Below are 19,850 nucleotides of genomic sequence, written 5' to 3'. Positions count from 1 at the left end.
AATGCAAATCAAAACTACAATGCGGTATCACCTCACACCAGTCAGAATGGCCATCATCAAAAAATCTACAAACAATAAATGCTAGAGAGGACGTGGAGAAAAGGGAACCCTCTTGCACTGTTGGTGGGAATGTAAATTGATACAGCCACTATGGAGAACAGGATGGAGGTTCCTTAAAAAACTAAAAATAGAACTACCATATGACCCAGCAATCCCACTACTGGGCATATACCCTGAGAAAACCATAATTCAAAAAAAGTCATATGTTCATTGCAGCTCTACAATGTCCATCAACAGATGAATGGATAAAGAAGATGTAGCACATATATACAATGGAATATTACTCAGCCATAAAAAGAAATGAAATTGAGTTATTTGTAGTGAGGTAGATGCACCTAGAGTCTGTCATACAGAGAGAAGTAAGTCAGAAAGAGAAAAACAAATACCGTATGTTAACACATATATGTGGAATCTAAAAAAAAAAAAAAAAAAAAGTGGTTCTGAAGAACCTAGGGGCAGGACAGGAATAAAGACGCAGACGTAGAGAAGGGACTTGAGGACATGGGGAGGGGGAAGGGTAAGCTGGGACGAAGTGAGAGAGTGGCATGGACATATATACACTACCAAATGTAAAATAGATAGCTAGTGGGAAGCAGCTGCATAGCACAGGGAGATCAGCTTAGTACTTTGTGACTACCTAGAGGGGTGGGATAGGGAGGGTGGGAGGGAGACCCAAGAGGGAGGGGATATGGGGATATATGTATATGTATAGCTGATTCACTTTGTTATAAAGCAGAAACTAACACACCAGTAAAGCAATTATACTCCAGTAAAGATGTTAAAAATAAATAAATAAATAAAAATAGACTATTTCTCTATACGTTTTAATGAGAATGATATGAATATTGATAAATTTCCATATACTATGTTTCAGAAAACATAATTATCAGTTAGACATTATATTCAGCTGTGAGTAAACTGATACCTGAAAAAAAATAGTGTATTGATCACACAAGAATGTATTCTCTTGTGTAAAAGAAGTCTGGAGTCAGGCCCTCCAGGGATCACGTGGTGATTCAGAGTTTATCACTTCCATATAAATACAGGAGCTTTCTTTGCATATCGGACTAGGAAGAGGCCGTTTGTGACTTCACCAGAACTGCTGAACACTTTAATAATCTAAGGGTCCAAATGTTCTGCTTCCTTCCATAACTGCTGTCTCATGCGAGTCTCACCTGAGGTAGGTCTGGAGACATTATTACCTCCCTTGCACTAATCGTGAAAGGTAAAGGATGTGAGTCATAACCAGGAAGTGGCAGTTCTCTTTCCACTGAGTGAATGAGTATGAAAAGCTCCAGATTTGCCACCAAAGACTGGACAAACAGCTTCTCTGGGACAATGGACACATCATGGGCACTGCTCTCAGAACACACTGAGTTTTCTCACTTCAACCCAACAGTATGTTTCTGGGCAGAGAATGCCCCCATCCAGACCAAGCAAGGCCTGGGAGAAAGAACCCAGCTACCCTGGGTCTCAGTGTTCTATTCCCCCTAAGCGTCCACAACGCTGTTAAAGCTCCAGACCCTACTTATTTCATTGTGTGGCAAGGACAATTTATTTGCAGCTTTCTCAACTCTCACAGGGCCTCACTGGAGCTCTGTTGATCTGATTTAATTAAAATAAATTCCTGAAAAAACTCATACAAAGGACTTGACCTATAAAAATATTCATTGTTCTCTTTTGTTAATTTACTGGAAAAAGGTACTTAAACCCGTTGAACCCAACAGATTGCAGATCCAACTGTATGATCATCCAAAAATTTATTTCTCACTTCCTAAACTAGTTATACAGTCAGGTTCAGGTTCACAGGAAACCCCCAGATCTCATGCAACTTTTTCAGAGTCCAAAGATGTGAGCTGTGTTCCCTTTAAGATGGACGGGAAATCTAGCATGGAAATGATGTTTCTAAATCAGATTCTCTCACTCTGTGGGCTTCAGCTGCTCAAATTTCATGAGGATGACTTCTCAGGGCCTTCAGATCTCATTTCACATCAAGCAAAGTCTGGTCTTGATTAAAGTAGCAGTGAGGAAAGCATACGGCAGTCAGAGATGCAGAGACTGAGTAATCAGCCCCTGCAGGTTCACACTGAAGAAAGTAAGAGCCCATAAACTGTCTGCATTGAAGCTGGGCTCCAAATGAAACATGAGCTTGCACAGTCCCTGTGTTTATATATTTGAGTTAATTGAGTTTTTAATTATTAAAAGTGAGTCGAGCCAGGCAAGGGATTTAGTGAGCTCAGTATTAAAATAACACATAGAGGCAAACTTTCTCCAACTCTTGACAGGATGAGTGTCGGGACTCTTTGTTGTCACGTATTTTAATAGGAAAGGAAGGGGTTGGAGCTGAGACCACGCACAAGTTACTAAGCTTTTGCATCTGCAGAGTGGAAGGAATAATGCCTTTAGCTTTCGAATTCCGTTAGGACTAGACAAAACACTGCTTCCGGGAAACACTGCAAGAACTAGCCATGCAAAGAGGAAATGGAGCTTCTCTTCCTGTCATCAGAGCTACAGGCCAGACCAGACCAGAAATTACACTGGTTACTTCTACAGACATGGCAAGGGGAGAGCGTTTGCAGAGAGGTCTCGTTACAGAAGGAATCGATTCACAGGTCTTGTCCTAAATGTTCGGAGTTCTTTATGCTCAGGAGAAAAGCTTTAAAGTTCCCCAGCTTCATAAATTGTTTGCTTTTTTATTTTAATGGTGTAGAATATTTCAAAACAGTGCGATAGTATTGCAGCAGGGCGCTCCTGTTTTTTAAGATGTCTGCATCCTTTCCTGCCAAAACAATGTGCTATTCAGTCCTCTCTCTTATGCACAATCCTTAACTATTCTCAAAAATATTAATTCTTTCTAAAGAAACAGTGGTAATGTTTTTTCATCAAAGCCCAGAGCAGAACCAGGTTTGACCTGGCCGCCTGTATGTATACTCTACAGTGGGTTTTCCTTGGCCAACAGTGTCCTGCCTTCACTGACAGCTTCTCACAAGTAATATCCCAGGATTCCTAGAAGTGACCCTGCCTGGGAACTGAAAACCAGAAAACTGAGAGCCTGGGAATCAGAGAAAGGGGCCACAGCACTGGGGAAGAAAGGGACGGGGCTGGAGTGGGGTGTGCAGAGACGGAATGCTGAGTGTTGTCAGCAAGAGACAGCTTAACTTCTCCAGCTGCTTCTTCAATGTTCTATGGAGATTTGGGTTCTCAGCACATTTATCTAGTACCTGTTCTGCATTGTTTCAAATTTAGTTCTTAAAATATCCCATTTTATCCATCAAGAAAGTGAGTCTCTGGGAAGTTAAATGAATTGCCCAAGTTCGCAAAGGAAACCACAGCTTAGGGATTCCCACTGCCAAAGAACTGATGCCAAGCCCTGGGCACTAGTTCCCCAGACCAAACAGCCTGAAAATGCTGCCCAGAGGGTCAAGAATTGGTTCCCATTGAGTGATGGAGCTATGTAAGGCTCAGCAGTTCTGGAGGATGGAGTGAGGGGAGGTAACAAGAGGGGGTGGATAGTTTGGCTGTGAACTCAGAGGGGGCAGCAAATGCTGAGACCTCCAGACCTACCCAGTAATCTGCCATCCTTTTATCCATGACTTTTATCCTACCAGTTTCTCTCCGTAGCCCTCTCTCTCTGTGCTGGCTTCAAATACATCTCTTTCATCCACCCAAATCACTCTCTCCCTCTTCCTGGTGCCCAAAGGGAACTCCCACCTACTGGTAGGAAAGCCTTGTTGCAGTCAAGGATTCTTCTTAGTTAGGGTGAAGAAGGAGAGAGAGAAGAGGGAAGAAAGGAGAGGAGAGAAGATAAGGAACCCAAACTGATGACACATTTCTTCAAGATGGTACCTCAGCAGGGGCCACCATCAGGGAGTCACTTCTCGTCTTCCTTCTGTACTCTCTTGTTCCTGACACATCTCCCTACAAGGCCCGGCATTCCTCAACAGAAACCAGGCCCTGCACAGCTCTAGCTAGTGACCATCCTCCAGCCCCAACATAACTGGAGGAGGAGCCACCTGTGGATGAGGCCATTCCTCTAACACACCCTGTGGGGCAATGGTGGAGGCTCTCATCCATCCAATGTCTCCAGGCTGGAGACTCGGGTCCTTGGGGTGAAGTCTCCCACCTCCCTGAGATGTGGGGTTGGCCTGAGACCTGTCAGAAACCTCCCAAGCTCTGGACAGGGCTGCCTGGGTACAAAATGGTCCCTGAGCAAACCTCTACTCGCAGCTGTGTGAGGCCCAGTGTCACTTCTCCCATCCTCCCAGGAGGAAGAGAACCACCAAGACAGGCCTCAGAAAGCTAGAACACCCCCAGACACTTCATTTGACTTTGAGAGGGCAAACTCCTGGGAAGATTTTTTTCTCTCACAGGAATCATTGCACCCCACTTCTGAAGTTTCTGGACTGACAGTTATCTAAAAACTGGCATCAACTCAATTCTCATGCTACTCTCAGTAAGAGCAAATATTTTACTTCATGAGACATGAGTGAATTTTTTTTCAAAGACTCATGGCCTGGGGTAGACTTTCTCTGGACACTTCCTCTCTGAGGCAGGGTCGCAGTAAGCAGACTTTACATATTCAGAGTAAAATTGCCCCCAGCCAAGTCTCCAGCCTTTATCAGCACACCTTTGCATTCAGTACAGAGTGTGTGTCCATGTGTTTGTGAGCCGTTGACAGAATCTCTCACTCGGCTGGTTCTGGAATGCCTGTCTGTTGGTCATATACCAGCAGAGGAAGCAGCCCAGTGAAAAAGTATTGTCCTCACGTCACCTCCCAGCCTCCCTCGGTCACTCTGGCTCTGCGTTTTGCACAGAGCATCAGCAGTCCGCTGCACTCAAAGCTGAGCCATAGGAAAAGTGATGGAGTGGATAACCCAGCTCTCTTCACTCAGTAAAACCTGGAGAAGTATTCTATTTATGCAAACAGTGCCACACTAGTCCCCATTCAGTGTCCACACTGGTTGGTGTGGCTCCCTAATGGCTCAGAGACACCATGTGCAAAGCTGCCTCTGTGGCTAGAATTCCCTCCTCGGACAAAGGCTGTGAAGTTGAGGCTGGTACTGAAGTGAGTTCCCTGCCAGGGGTCCTGTGGAGAGGGCTTCTGCTGGCAGCCAGGACCATCACATGGGCAGTAAAGGGCAGGAACAAAGGGAATTGTCCAGACATCGAGAACTTCTTTTCTGGTCAGAGTTTCCAGTAACAAAACCAGTCCCGTCCCATGTGGGAAATTCTGAAGAGAGGCGAGCACAGTAGCTGTGGGAAACGTGCAAGCTGACCATCTTCTCGAAAAGCCTCAGTGGACAGACTGGCTTCATATTTTGCTCCGTACATGTTATTTTGTCTTCAAAGACCTTAAACTTTGAAGAAATTATGACGCATCCCCTCCACCCATTTACAATTCAATTTTTTTCACAGTCTAAAAGCTTAGGGAAGTTCAACAAAATTCTGATTTTTTTTCCCTAAAGCTACTTATAATACTTTTTGAAAATAACAGACACTAAGTTATTTTACTTGGTGGGTGACCTTGCTTTGCTGATACCCTAGTTCATGTTCAGTCTGACTAGCAGCAGCCCAAGATTGGTCCTGGTCCTCTACTTCCAAGTATAAAAATCAAAACAGAGCATTGTGGTTGGTCCTCAGGGTTATAAGCAAACATAGATCTGCAGGTTCATAAGAAGAAGGAAAGAATAAGCTTTCTTTTGTTTTCAATGACTCTATTGTCATAATTAAGAATATTTAGAAATTAACAAGTTCATTTAAATTTATTTATGGCTCTTGGGAAAGGGGTGTTCCAAGAGAGGAGGCTTAGTGGGACATCGGTATTATCTCCAAAGGGAATGACTTTCCAAAGTTTCTTTATGAAGTTCTTATTGTTCTTCAAAGCAGAGATGACTCAAGTGCTAGTGTACTCTGCACCATCCTGTAATTGATGGAGGGCTAACTCTTCTAAGGCAACTCTCCAGTACACAGAGACTAAAGCCAAACAAGATACGTATTTCAGAAAGCCCCATCAAAGAACAGACAACGGGATTACATCCAGTAATTAACAACTCCCCCTTATCTTTGACTTTTCCAAGGAAATGTCTCTCTTCCTGACACAAGATGTTCTCTTTCAGTGTGAATGTCACAGATTATATTTTGCTCAAATAACAGTTTCTATGTTGTTAAATGTCTTTAAATTTTTATTCACTGTACCCTTGATTAGAAATGCCTTTTAGGTCCACCAGTACGGATGTCCACACATCAGACTGGCACTTCCATCCCAATGTCCATATTGGTCTGAAATGCACCTAGGATTAAAAGGAAGTGTATTGATCAGACCTGTGTAACAAAGTTCATGTGATCAGAAACTGAAATTGGGCAAATCCTCATTATTTCTTGGATCTAGCATTTTTTATTTTTGTGGCTACAGAGAAAAGTTGCTCGTAAATGCAGTTTCGTGTGATCCAAGAAACCTGTTACTTTTGGTCTTGTTTTGTTTCCAAACTGATTTATTGAAAACATACAGATCACAATGAGATTCTCTCATCAAAGCCCAGAGATACTAGCCATATTGAATTAATTTGCAGACAATTCAAAGCATGCATTCAGAATCCAAAAGAATGTATTATCAATATCATCCCTGTCTTTATTTAAAGTGCAAGTACTTTCTTCATCATGGATTTTTTTCATTAACTTTGACTTTTTTTAATATTGCATTAAAATATTATTTTATTACTGAGTTTTTGGTACCCAGTGCAACTGCATTACTTGCCTCACCCTAGTCCAGATCCTGTGCATACTTCTCTTCCTAACGGATCTCAGAAGAAACGGAGAAGTCCCGTTTGAAGAATATGGTTTATTTCCCCTCAGCAGGGGAACAGCAAAAATGGTTCTGATAATCTCTTCTATATGAGGCCTTCCAAGAACTTTGAAGATGCTACTAAACCAATACTAAAGCCACCTTCTCTTATGCAGGTTTGCTGGATAAGGTTCACTGTTGGGCAATGCACAATTCTAGGGGACACTGCTCTCATCATAGTCTAATCGGTGCTGCTCAGGACTGCTATCAGCCCACAAGCTATTGATTTTAGGTCCACCATTAAATAAGGAGCTTGCATCAGAATTTAAATCAACTCTATCCCTAAGCATGCTGTTTAGTGCAGCTTTTTTTCCATAGCAAAACTTTCTCAACAAAGGAAGCAGTTCATTGATTTACAATCAGGTCCCAGCTCCTTGTTGACTGGCACTTTGAATAGCAGTGATCCAAGTGAGAGATGCTCCCTGGGGTTGGGAAAAGCAAAATCTGCACAACTGAACGTGGACATCCTGTTTTCACCTCTCCTTGACTTCTTGATAGACACAGCTCCAGAAGCAAAACTAGTAACAAAGAGATGTCCTTGAAAACAGACCCCCTTCAACCTCTTCTTTAATCCTAACCCCTTTTCCTTGTATCTTTAACACTCAAAACTTTTCCTTTCCATTTCCTGGATTGACTCTGGGGCAAAGTCACTATTACACTATTCTGGTTTAAGAGAGATAGGTACCTTACCCACAATGACTTCTGTCCTCCTGGGACCATGCACAATGTCTATTTATTAAAATTAAATACTAAGTAGATGGATGCTCTATTGTTAAAACTAAATACAAATAAGCTCTTGGCTTCCTGATGGCTTGTAACATCAATTAACAGCATCCTTGTTATTGATAATAAACACACACCAAGGAAGAGTTTCCTTTCCCAGCCACCAGCGACAATATCCTGAAACTGTTATATCTCTGAGGATAGTGGAAAAATTGGGGATTGATCCCCTTACCCAAAAGTCTGACCCAGGTGATACAGAGCCTAAAGACCTGGATTAAAGCCTCAGTGAGGGAGGGGGATGTATAAAATCCTTTGTAAAATTTTGTTTGGAAACTAGAATTTTCACTTAAACTTAGGTGTGTGGTCATTGGCAGAAGGAATATTTAACTGATAAATTCACTGACCTTAAAGATGAAAATTTTAAGATCAATGTTCTCAGAAAAAATATGTTAAAAAATAAAATAGAAAAAAGATACCAAAGCAGGTCTAGAGAAGCCAAAATGCAAATCTACATTTTTTAATTGAAGTATAGTTAATTTACAGTGTTGTGTTAGTTTCAAGTATACAGCAAGGTGATTCAGTTATGCATATATATTCTTTTTCGGATTCTTTTCCACTATAAATTATTACAAGATATTGAGTATAGTTCCCTGTGCTATACAGTAGGTCCTGGTTTATTTTATATGTAGTAGTATGTATATGTTAATCCCAAACTCCTAATTTATCTCCTCCCACTCCCCATCCTGGAAATCTACATTTTTGACAGGAAACATTTCTGCTTCTTCAGAGATTTATTTTTTTAAGTAAATAGTTTTAATTAATGCTATAGAATTTTCTTCCTTTCTTTTGTGACCTTTTTCAAACGCTCGCATATTATTCTCGTGAGTCCCTATAATTTCTTAAGAGAGTTTCTCAGCAATATTATTCCATCTTCCAGGTGAAAACTGAAATATTTGCTTGGAATAACCCTAAGGGTCTCTGAAACTGACCTCCCTGCCCAGGACGGACCTGGGGAGCTTGGACCATGGGAAAAGCTAACAATCTGAAAAATTTTGGAAACCTTCAAGGACTATTAAACCTTCAGTTTCTCCTATTCCATGTTTAAAAGCAAAGAACTATATTCAAAATATTTATTAACAAACTGAATCATGCCTCATTAAGAACTCCAAGTTAACAAAATGGTGGTGGTAGGTTGCATAAGGAAATTTAAAAATTAACACACAGAAAGCTTTGTTTTAGCAGAGGAATTTCTTCCCAGACCTTGGGGATCAAATACATAAATACTTTATTAGGTAGAATGATAGTTATTTAACACTTCACATTTTCTATCACACGTTTTGTATTTTATGCATGGCCATCCTCCATCAATTTAAGTTATTCTCTAAATTTATGGAGAGCAGTAAAACTGGTGATTGTTATAGATTTTACCTAAGGAATTGCTATTTCCCAGTTTGAGTCTTAGTACTGAGGGACAGTAGCCTATTTCTTAAGCAACATTGCCATCTGGTGGCTGTCTATACATTTCCCAGGCCTACGTGAACTAAAGAGACCTCAAGTTTGGAATTGATTTATGTCCCCCAGGTTCCTTTAATTGTGGATCAAATTGGTTAAGGACAAAGGGATTATCCTGCCCCCCCAAATTTTACAACTTTTATTTCCAATAATCAACGTTGTTTTGTTTTACAAGGCCACTTCTGCCTATTCAATGAAGAAAAGCTGAACCAAACAAGGAAAACATTAAGGAAAAAAAAAAAAAAAATCTATCATTATTTCCACCAAAGCACCATGTATTTCAAATACTGGCACATTCAATTTGAAGTTACATTTAGCCTCTCTGTATCAATATTTCTTTCTTGGAGCTTTTGAGAACCTAATTTTCAACACTAAGACACTAGTGATGAGAGATTATATTGTGCTCTGAAAACAGAAAAAGTGCTTTAGTTTTTACGAATAGAAACTGAAACAGGTTCATTTCCAGTCTTCTCTTTGGGACATTTGTTGAGTGAACAGAAAAAGCCAAATGTCTCTCCTCTATTTAATATTTGGGAAAATTCCAGTTGAGGTGGGCCACCTGTGAGGTCTAATATTTGGATGTCAGTTTCACTCTATTTTAGATTTTCTCTAGAGATTCATATGAATAATCATAAAGCTGTTCCAAAGTCTGAATCATCCAGGTGACAAGCTCCATTTGGCAGACAACCACGAGTAGGCAAACTGTGGCCGATGGGGACTCGTTATTCTGTGTTTCTAACTCTCAGTAATACACAGGGAACACAGGTAGAAGGGAATGACTTATGAAATACACATTCTGACAGCTCAACAAAGAAGCTATCCAAATATGAAACACAAGAGAGGACATTTTTTAACCTCTAGGGAAGAAAAATAAAATTTCTATTCTTTTTTGTCCTTCTCTTTCTTTTATTGAAAATCTAATTATATAGCAATATTTTTATATGTATGTACACAGATCAAGAATACATATACCAAATTTTCAGTAATTTACCTATTACTGGAGTATGGCAAATAATATTCTCAGAGGCTTTTAAATTAATATATTATTTTCCATTTAGAAAGTTAAGGACAGCATAATACATGCAATAAATTATTTCTGCAATATTTTGCTTGTGAGTCATTAAAGCCAGATCGAGAGCAGTGCTTTTCAAACTTGTCTGCCAATGTTAAAAATACAGATGCCTCTGGAGATTCTGATTCAGTATGCTTGGAGTAGAGTCCAAGAATCTATCTTTGATAAGCATGCCAAGTGATTTTCATCATCAAACAAATTTGGGAAATATTAATCAACATTTTTATTGAAGTGACTTAAGATGTAAGTATAATCACAACTCAGACTTATTGGAAGTTACACATAAGTTAAGAATTGTCATTTTTAATAACCCAAATATTCAAAAATTTAGAAAATAATTATTTTAAAATTTCATAAAATGCATGCATTATATGAATCAGGATACAAATTCATCTTTATAGGGAATGCTATTCAGTGTGTTCTAATTTTGAATAATATTCATTTGTCTCTTTCATTGATTCATAATTACATTAAAGGTTAGGTACCTGTTTTTAAGAAGTGTAAATAGATTTACATTAGAGAGACTAACTAGGAAGACAAAACCCTGATAAAGCAGAAGAGAACAAGAAAGAGAAAACAGAAGTAAAGATGCAAAGGCATCACATGTGAGGGACTGAAGGAGAAACATGAATGCTGGAAAAGCAACACTGACATAAATACTGGGTTCAAGGGAATTTTATTTTATGATACACTTGATAGAAGGGTGAAGAAAACAAGACAAAAGGGAAAGATAAGCAGAAGTATAAAGAATAGGGATAAATAAGAGATTTCCATTTTGAGCCTTTTATTCCATAATGAATTTATTGAGTGAAAAGTCTGTTTATCAGGTGATAAAGTCAGAATTCTTCCTTCACTTGTAAGAGTTGATAAAACCTAACTCCCAGTGGTGAGCAGCATCTGTAATTCTAGAAAACCAATAGGTCTTAGGAAGAATTTCCTGAAACAGGTCTTCTAGAACAGTACTTCTTCAAGAACTCCATGAAAAAAAAGGCTTCCATGGCAAAATAAATTTGGAGAGTCTGCACATGACATTCTCTTTGAAGCTCCCCACAAACAGTAGATTAAAGGCTCTGAAGTCCTATAGAGATTTGTTCGAATCACTTTTAACTCATTATTTTCCAAACTTAGTTGGCCACAGGACACTTTTTTCCAGTTCACATCTTACTAACATTCTGTAGAATCAGGGAGAAGAGGGTGGGGCTCAGCATCAGAAAACCTGGGTTGAACTTTTGCTCCAACGTTTATGTGCTTCGTGACCTGGGTCACGTTACTTAATAACTTAGCCTTAGCTTCTCCATCTGTAAAATGGGTTGAATAATGCTTAGCATAACATCTGGCACATAAAAAATGTTGGATTAAGTACTAGTTATTTGTATTCTGCAAAGGCTATTCTGAGAAACATCTTAAGCTTTCTGTCAAATTATCAATATGAAGCGTATGTATTAAATTATGCCATCACTCTTCTTAACATCAAAAGAAATTTATTTTTCCAATCAAAGAAAACCCAAAAATTTTTCTTTTATTTTTCCTCCCTCCACCCCCAACCCTTTTTATTTTCAGTTAGGCAATTTCAAATCAAACCGAGAAAGGTCAGAAATCGGTCACATCACATCCAGGCCAGTGATATGCAGCAGAGAGTTGTCATAAACAACAGGATAGAATGGATACAAACAGGTCTTAGATAAAGATAACCATTATCTTAGTCTGTTCGGGCTGCCATAACAAAAATAGCATAGAGTGGGAGCTTACTCAACATTTATTTCTCACAGTTCTGGAGGCCGGGTTGTCGAAAATCAAGGTGTCAGCAGCTTCAATGTCTGGTGAGAACCCACTTTTGGGTTCATAGACGGTCATCTTCTTGCTGTGTCCTTACATGGCAGAAGGGCTGAGGGATCTCGAGGGGGTCTCTTTTATAAAGGCACTAATTACATTCATGAAGGCTCCACCCTCATGACCTAATCACCTCCCAAAGCCCCCATCTCCAAACACCATCACATTGGGGTTTAGGTTTCAACATATGGATTTTGGGGGGACACAAATATCCAGTCTAAAGCAACCATTTCTAAGATGAAGCTGCCTTCTGGAAACACAGAATTCTCACTGCCTAGTAAAACTCTACTGGTGCCAAACACGAGAGTGTAATAGGTGTAACTTGGTTTTCATGCCCTTGACCATCCCATTCAAAGGGTAAAATTCCATTATATATCCTGCCAACCCTAATCACATGCTAAAGGCCCTAATAGTCCTTCATCTCCCCCTCCATCCATATGACTTCCTGAAAAGACTCCAAAACCTCCTAACACCATGACTGAAACAGCATTTAACAAGCATCAAGGAACTTCCCTGGTGGCACAGTGGTTAAGAATCCGCTTGCCAATGCTGGGGACATGGGTTCAGTCCCTAGTCTGGGAAGATCCCACGTGCCATGGAGCAACTAAGCACAACTACTGAAGCCCACACGCTTAAAGTCCATGCTCCGCAACCAGAGAAGCTACCGCAATGAGAAGCCCGCGCACCACAAAGAAGAGTAGCCCCCGCTCACTGCAACTAGAGGAAGCCCGCGTGCAGCAACGGAGACCCAATGCAGCCAAAAATAAATGAATTTTAAAAAAAAAAAGCATAGACAAATGCTTCCTAAATGAATCAATGATGAATGAACGAATAACTGTTTCCGTTCTCACTTCAACTTTGTGACCCACAGAGCCAGGCCAATCCTAAAGTCTGTTATTCTGAAGACACAGCTCTGAAATTTGTTCTCTGGTCTAAGAAGATAGAAGCAAGTAGGAGGGGAGTATAATGCCACATCCCCAGCAACCCAACACCAGAAATCAATTGCGAAAGGGTCCGATTCATCAAATGGCGCTCAAGAGCTTCTGACAATTATCCAATTACTACCTTTTCCAAAATATATTTCACATCACATTTCAAGACATTATTTTGGTTGTATCCTAAAATTATGGCTTAAACTATATTGAAATAAAGCTATAACATACCCATTTATCATATTTTTTGTTGTTCACCCAATAGCAAATAGAGTTAGCTGCCTGGTTTTTTTGTTTGTTTTTTGTTATTTTTAAATCTTTATTGGAGTATAATTGCTTTACAATGGTGTGTTAGTTTCTGCTGTATAACAAAGTGAATCAGCTATACGTATACACATATCACCATATCCCCTCCCTCTTGCGTCTCCCTCCCACCCTCCCTATCCCACCCCTCTAGGTGGTCACAAAGCACCGAGCTGATCTCCCTGTGCTACGTGGCTGCTTCCCACTAGCTATCTATTTCACATTTGGTAGTGTATATATATCCATGCCACTCTCTCACTTCGTCCCAGCTTATCCTTCCCCCTCCCCGTGTCCTCAAGTCCATTCTCTATGTCTGCGTCTTTATTCCTGTCCTGCCCCTAGGTTCTTCAGAACCTTTTTTTTTTAGATTCCACATATATGTGTTAGCATACAGTATTTGTTTTTCTCTTTCTGACTTACTTCACTCTGTATGACGGTCTCTAGGTCCATCCACCTCACTACAAATAACTCAATTTCATTTCTTTTTATGGCTGAGTAATATTCCATTGTATATATGTGCCACATCTTCTTTATCCATTCACCTGTCGATGGACACTTAGGTTGCTTCCATGGCCTGGCTATTGTAAACAGAGCTGCGATGAACATTGTGGTACATGACTCTTTTTGAATTATGGTTTTCTCAGGGTATATGCCCAGTAGTGGGATTGCTGGGTCCTATGGTAGTTCTATTTTTAGTTTTTTAAGGAACCTCCATACCGTTTTCCATAGTGGCTGTATCCATTTACATTCCCACCAACAGTGCAAGAGGGTTCCCTTTTCTCCACGTCCTCTCCAGCATTTATTGTTTGTAGATTTTTTTGATGATGGCCATTCTGACTGGTGTGAGGTGATATCTAATTGTAGTTTTGATTTGCATTTCTCTAATGATTAGTGATGTTGAGCATCCTTTCATGTGTTTGTTGGCTGCCTGGTTTTGATACATTAATTGCCAGTGATACTGTGGAAAGTATGATGTTCATGCTGGCACCCAGGGGGCAATTTTTTAAGCATGAAATTATCGCATCACATAGCATTTGAAAGAAAATTAGTTCCTGCTTCATTTTCGATGCCCCTATTCACTCAATGTATTAAGGCCAACAGCCTTCACCGTTTTGGTATTTAAATGGCATATGCTGAATGTCACTTACCCTACCCGTATGGTTCCTGGGCTCACGTTTCAATGACCTAATGCAGTTGGGAATACTAACTTCTTAAAATCTCCTTAACACATTACCCTTAACTATAGGTATGATACTATTCAAAGTCATACTGCTAAGAAGTCTTCCATTCAACCCAAACTTTATAGAACACTATTGGCAGCAATCTGCCTTGTGAAGGATTTGCAGGTGCCTAAAAGTGAATTATAATGCTCTGCAACTTGCCATTTCTTAGGAATATGGCAGGTGGAGGACACAGCTGCAGTAATTGGAAGTATTAGATGGATCTCTGGGCCCCTCTCCCTGCACTCATTTTATGGCTGATGATGATCCTAGGATTATAGTTTCAGTAGATACTTGTAAAAAGACTGAGTAATTCACCTGTGAATGACATAACTGAGTTACATTCTTTTGTGACGTTCACCATATTTCTCCCATTGTCTTGCATAACTCTCTTATATATAGGTATTTGCCCCCCAAATTAATTCTTCAATTGATATGTGGCGCTCTCTCTTTTAAATTTGCTCTACTGGCTGTATTTTTTTTTCTTTCTTCCATCGTATATGCTCTCTATGACAGGAAAAACACAAAGGAATGCAACTGGACATGACATTAAGCTCCAGAAGAGCCCGAACCTTGTCCATCACTACATCCCTAGCAGGACATACTGTATCTAGCACACAGGAGGTACTCACTGAACTTGTGAATGTATGAATGAATGAATGAATGAACAAACCAATAAACAAAATAGCTGATGCTATAGGCCATGGAGGAACAAAAGAAAACAGGAGGGAATATTATTCTGAAATAAAAAGGCTTGGAAGAAGACCACATGGTGTATTGGATGAACAGGTTCCTAACCTATTTTACATTGAAGACACCTGGATTTCTCGTGGGGAGAAACTGAAATAATGTACATGAAAACAGTATAGAACTACTCAGAGAGAGTGTCTTGAATATGAAGACAATGAATTGTGAATAAAATAAGCTGAAGCTGATAATTAAGCTGCAACATGGAATCACAGCATCATGGAGTCAACCCCAGAGCAGAGGCACCATTGATATTTATTGAGGGAATTTGTGGCCCTGGTTCAGACCTCAGAAAATGGAGATGGGTGAAGGGAATCTGCAAGGAAAGCAGTTCATTGCAAAGAACCTACAAGTACAGAAGCACTTTTTTTCTTAATTTTATTATTAGATGTTAAGCTGATAATACAAAAACTAACATTTATCCAGGTTACAAAGAAAGAGTTTATCATTTTTCAAAGTCACCAAGGTTAAGGTGCACACCCTGATGAAATGAGTAGAGGTCAGCCTCCTTTGGTTTTGTGGATCCTTTCCAAAAATTAGTCTAGACTAACTGCCATGTCCTGTGCAATTACGGATCAAATCAGAGACTTGAGAAATGGCAAGTGGCCAGACAGGGTACAAAGCAAATAAACTGAGTACATGTGACCTTTTTCCCAAACAGGTGCATTCCCATATTTCACTCCTAAAAAATTCTGATATGTAGGCATTCTCATTATTTAGTGAGATTTTAGAAAAGACCTTTTAACATATAACACATTCTATGGTTTTAATATACACCAGCTTCTCCAGGAATGCATTTACTATGTAAATTAAGGCACAGCTGTAAGATTTTGTTCAAAACTTTACCAAGAGTTGTTCACCATTTCAGAAAACCCATGACATTAGTGTTTATGATATTGCCAGTACAACGCACATTGATCTGCATTTGTAGCTAGTAATTCTACATAAAGGCGTAAGCGTCTGATGACTTTATCTTCCGGGATAGTCATACCCAAGCTTTTTTGTTGAAATACATTCTATTTTATTAAAAACTGCTTTCCTTTTTTCTGATTTATGTTACAGTTCAAGTACTATATTCGTTGTTTAAAAGTATATATGCCTATAAATCATATTAACTTTGAACATTATTTCAGAATAGCCAAAATAAAATATTTGTTATGAAAGAGGGCATGAGTCTGGGAGGGTTGAGAGAACCACTGATCCCATCCACCCTCCTCGCTATGCAGTGAAACTGAGGCTCAGAGAGATGCAGTAACTTGCTTAAGGCCACCAAGCAAGCTGATGACCAAGTCAGAACCGGAGTTACCTGGGCACTGAGCTCTCCTTCCAGCACGTGGCCCTGCCTCAAAGTGATGACTACATAAACGCAGAGGGAGAACAATTAAGTTCACGCTTCAGAATGAGTTGGTGACCATTAGGTCCAAGGGGTGGAGGCTGGGGAGGTCTCTCCCCGTCCCTGTGTCCCAGCACAAGAGGCAAGATGCTTTAGGGAAGATATTTTTGGTTTTGTGTGGGGTTTTTTGTTTGTTTGTTTTCACCTAAAAAGCCCCAGGTGCTGGTTCTGGTGCTGAGCTTACACAAACTGAGCTGTGACCAGTTCAGCGCTTCTCTCTAAAAGGCACACAGCAAAAGCTGTCATTTGCAAAGCTTGTGTTTAAAACCAGCATCAAAGTGAAAAGAATTAAAAAAAAAAAAACAGAAAGAACATTATTCATCTTGAGAAAGCAACATTCCATTATAACCTTGAATGTGAACTTTTTCAACAGTACTTCACGGTGAAGAAATCAAGGGATAGACATTCAATTTAAAATCCATAAATGGTACCCTTAGCTTTTAGCCTTGAGTTTAAGTGTTTTTAGCCAGATGGAGTTCTTATGCGGTCTGAGTTTGTAAACAACCAGGTGGAATAGGTAAAGGGTGTGTCCCAGGAAGCTTTTATATTTCACACGTACATTAAAACTGCCCGAAATATTCCCGGGAGATAAACACAAGGTAATTAACATTTATCTCCAAACTGGCTTCTATCCAAATCACAGCTCTGCATTTATGAAGCAAGAGAATTCTCTCAAGTAAGTAGCTTCGACAAACAGTGCTCAACTCAGCCACACTGGGCACTTCACGGTAAGAAAAGAGAAGCAAGCCAATGAACTATATTCTCCTAAATCATCATCACCTACATTTAGCCTGAAGTCACTGCTATGCTATAAGTTCCCCAACCTGAGACTAGGGCTGTCTTCCAAACCCCCAAAGAAAATTAAAACACCCCAGATTGTTTTCCAGTTAAAGCTAAAACCAGCAATTATAATATTTATGATCAGTTTATAAACTGAAATGACTCCTCTTGTCTTTTGGACTCAGCACGGTAAAGATTTTCCACTTTAGTTCTTGTAGTTGCTATAAAAGAGCCTCGTATTTCAGGATGAGAATCCTGAACCTTTGGACTTTGCTTCGAATGAATATGATCCTAAATACCTAGGCAATTGTTTTTTATCAAATTAATGGAATCTGTATCTATAAAATAAAATAAAATGCAATATATCTGAAGTTACAAATGCACTAAGCCAAAACATTTAACTCTCTGTGTGAAGTGATACACAGAATTGCCTTTTCACATTATCTTAAGTGAGGTCTGAGGCAGACAGCAGGCAGGCGGAGGCACTGGGTAAGTTGGCCGTTGCAGACGTCCTGGGCAGAGGAACATGGCTGGTGGTTTTAAAACCCTAGGGAGAAAAGTAAACGGTTTATTACTATGGTCCATTTCTTAGACTTTCTTTTGGGAAGACCTAAAAGAAAGGTGGGTGGTTAATCTAAGTTTACATCAATCAAATCTCTCCATGAGAGCCTCTTCCTGTGTCACCCATAGCACCTGCTGTGGTACCATCCCGCGAGAAGGCCCAGAAATAAAAGGTGTGAAGTGGAGGTGAGAAATGTTCTCCAAGGAGCAAAACATTCATTTTGCTGCACGATGCTGAGTTCTAAAAGCAACAATAAAAAGCAGAAACTTTGTTCCATCTAGACCATCCTACTTACTTGGCAATCCATATCTTATTGGAGAAGGACTCCGGCTTCGAGATATCTGGAAAATATAAAAGTGTAGTGTGAATTACACAGTAGATGGAGCTCAAAGAAAGAATCCTTTTGATGTTTTTTTCCTAAAACCAGCTAAAGAGTTTATCTGAAGCAGTTTAGAACTATGATGGTTTCCCCCTGATGTTGAGCCCTCCTGAAGTAAATGGACACTCAACTTTGCTTAAATTATATTATTAACTAAAAGCTGAGCTCAGTGGCCTAGTTTTTTGTTGGTTTTTGTTGCTGTGGTTGTTTTTAGTGGTTGCTAAACACTTTGAGACTGGATGCTCACTGGCCATACTGAAGTCTATGCTTTCCAGAAAATATATATTATTATTATTAATTAAAGCTAAAATGACCCAATACTCTCTGGCACATCCTTTATGTGAATTATATCATGTGTCCAAAATGCTGTCCTATTAAGGAGGGTCACTGGGAAGCCAGGAAAGAGCCATTTTTCAAATCTCACCTTTGCTTTCACTGAGGAAAAGCTACCCCCATACCTACAAGCCTGCAATGGCTCAGAAATAACTGACCACAAGCATCATTCTTGCTGTGAGCTTTCAAGCACTTTAGATAAATAGACATTAACAAAGATGGAAGCTGTTCTGGATATGAGGTCTCAAACAAGTCAACCAGATTAACCAAAAATGTTTGTACCGGGCTTGTCGTAAAGAGATGATGCTGGAAAGGGACAGGATTTTGGCAGCAGTTTCACCTTTGAGAATCTACTTTAGTCTATCAAAAGTTTAAGTTTGTTCTCCCTGGGCACAAAGTAGGAAAAAGAGAGGATGGGTTCAAACAAATACAGGTACTTATTACAGAGGGACATTGCCCATTGCTAAGCCTTCCAATGAGTGTCCAGAGTTAAAATTCGCCATGGCTGTAAGTGCAACAGGTGTCTAATATTGCTCTTTCTTCTGATAGAACACTTTCTCTTAGAATGAGAATTGTAATTCTTCCAGTATAAAACTCGTAATATGTCTTTTTAATTTATCAGCCCGTTAAATGTACTCTCCTGAATACCTATTTGGCAATAAGGATAATTAAGTTATATTAAAATCAGCAAGAGCTAAAGAACTGTGTCTGACACATGGCTTTCCATTCTCAGGCCATTTCTTTCATGTGGATAGTCGTCCCCAGTTTCCCAGCCCACAAAAATTCTGCCAGATCACGTAACAACTCCCCCGTGAACTAAATCCAGAGGGAATCTCTACCTCCTCTGACAGCTTTAGCTGTCATTCAGTAACATTCAGTTACTTTGTTGAAATCATACTGATCTTCTTATATTGAAACCCATTCAGGGAAGAAACCATGTTTTAGTCATTTCTGTATCGCCCACACACACATACACACTAGCATCCATCCGATAACGGAAAAAATGTTTGATAAGAACGTTATCAGGGCTTCCCTGGTGGCACAGTGGTTAAGAATCCGCCTGCCAATGCAGGGGACACGGGTTCGAGCCCTGGTCCAGGAAGATCCCACATGCCGCGGAGCAACTAAGCCCGGGTGCTACAACTACTGAGCTTGCACTCTAG

The 19,850-nt window shown here is 39.9% G+C and overlaps 1 protein-coding gene across 1 annotated transcript in view; it reads right to left on the bottom strand.

Annotated features, from left to right (window-relative positions):
• The window catches only part of SPATA18 (spermatogenesis associated 18), a 168,704-nt gene that overhangs the window by 116,291 nt on the left and 32,563 nt on the right, over positions 1 to 19,850 (bottom strand). Inside the window, exon 12 of the mRNA XM_061191004.1 lies at positions 18,271 to 18,316. Within this exon, the coding sequence (XP_061046987.1) occupies positions 18,271 to 18,316 (46 nt within the window). The remainder of the gene's footprint in view (positions 1 to 18,270; positions 18,317 to 19,850) is intronic.

This window comes from Eubalaena glacialis, chromosome 5 (genome assembly GCF_028564815.1).
Source record: "Eubalaena glacialis isolate mEubGla1 chromosome 5, mEubGla1.1.hap2.+ XY, whole genome shotgun sequence".
NCBI classification, from domain to species: domain Eukaryota; kingdom Metazoa; phylum Chordata; class Mammalia; order Artiodactyla; family Balaenidae; genus Eubalaena; species Eubalaena glacialis.
The sequence above is the reverse complement of the archived record's forward strand: the minus strand, read 5'-3'. Positions and strand labels throughout refer to the sequence as shown.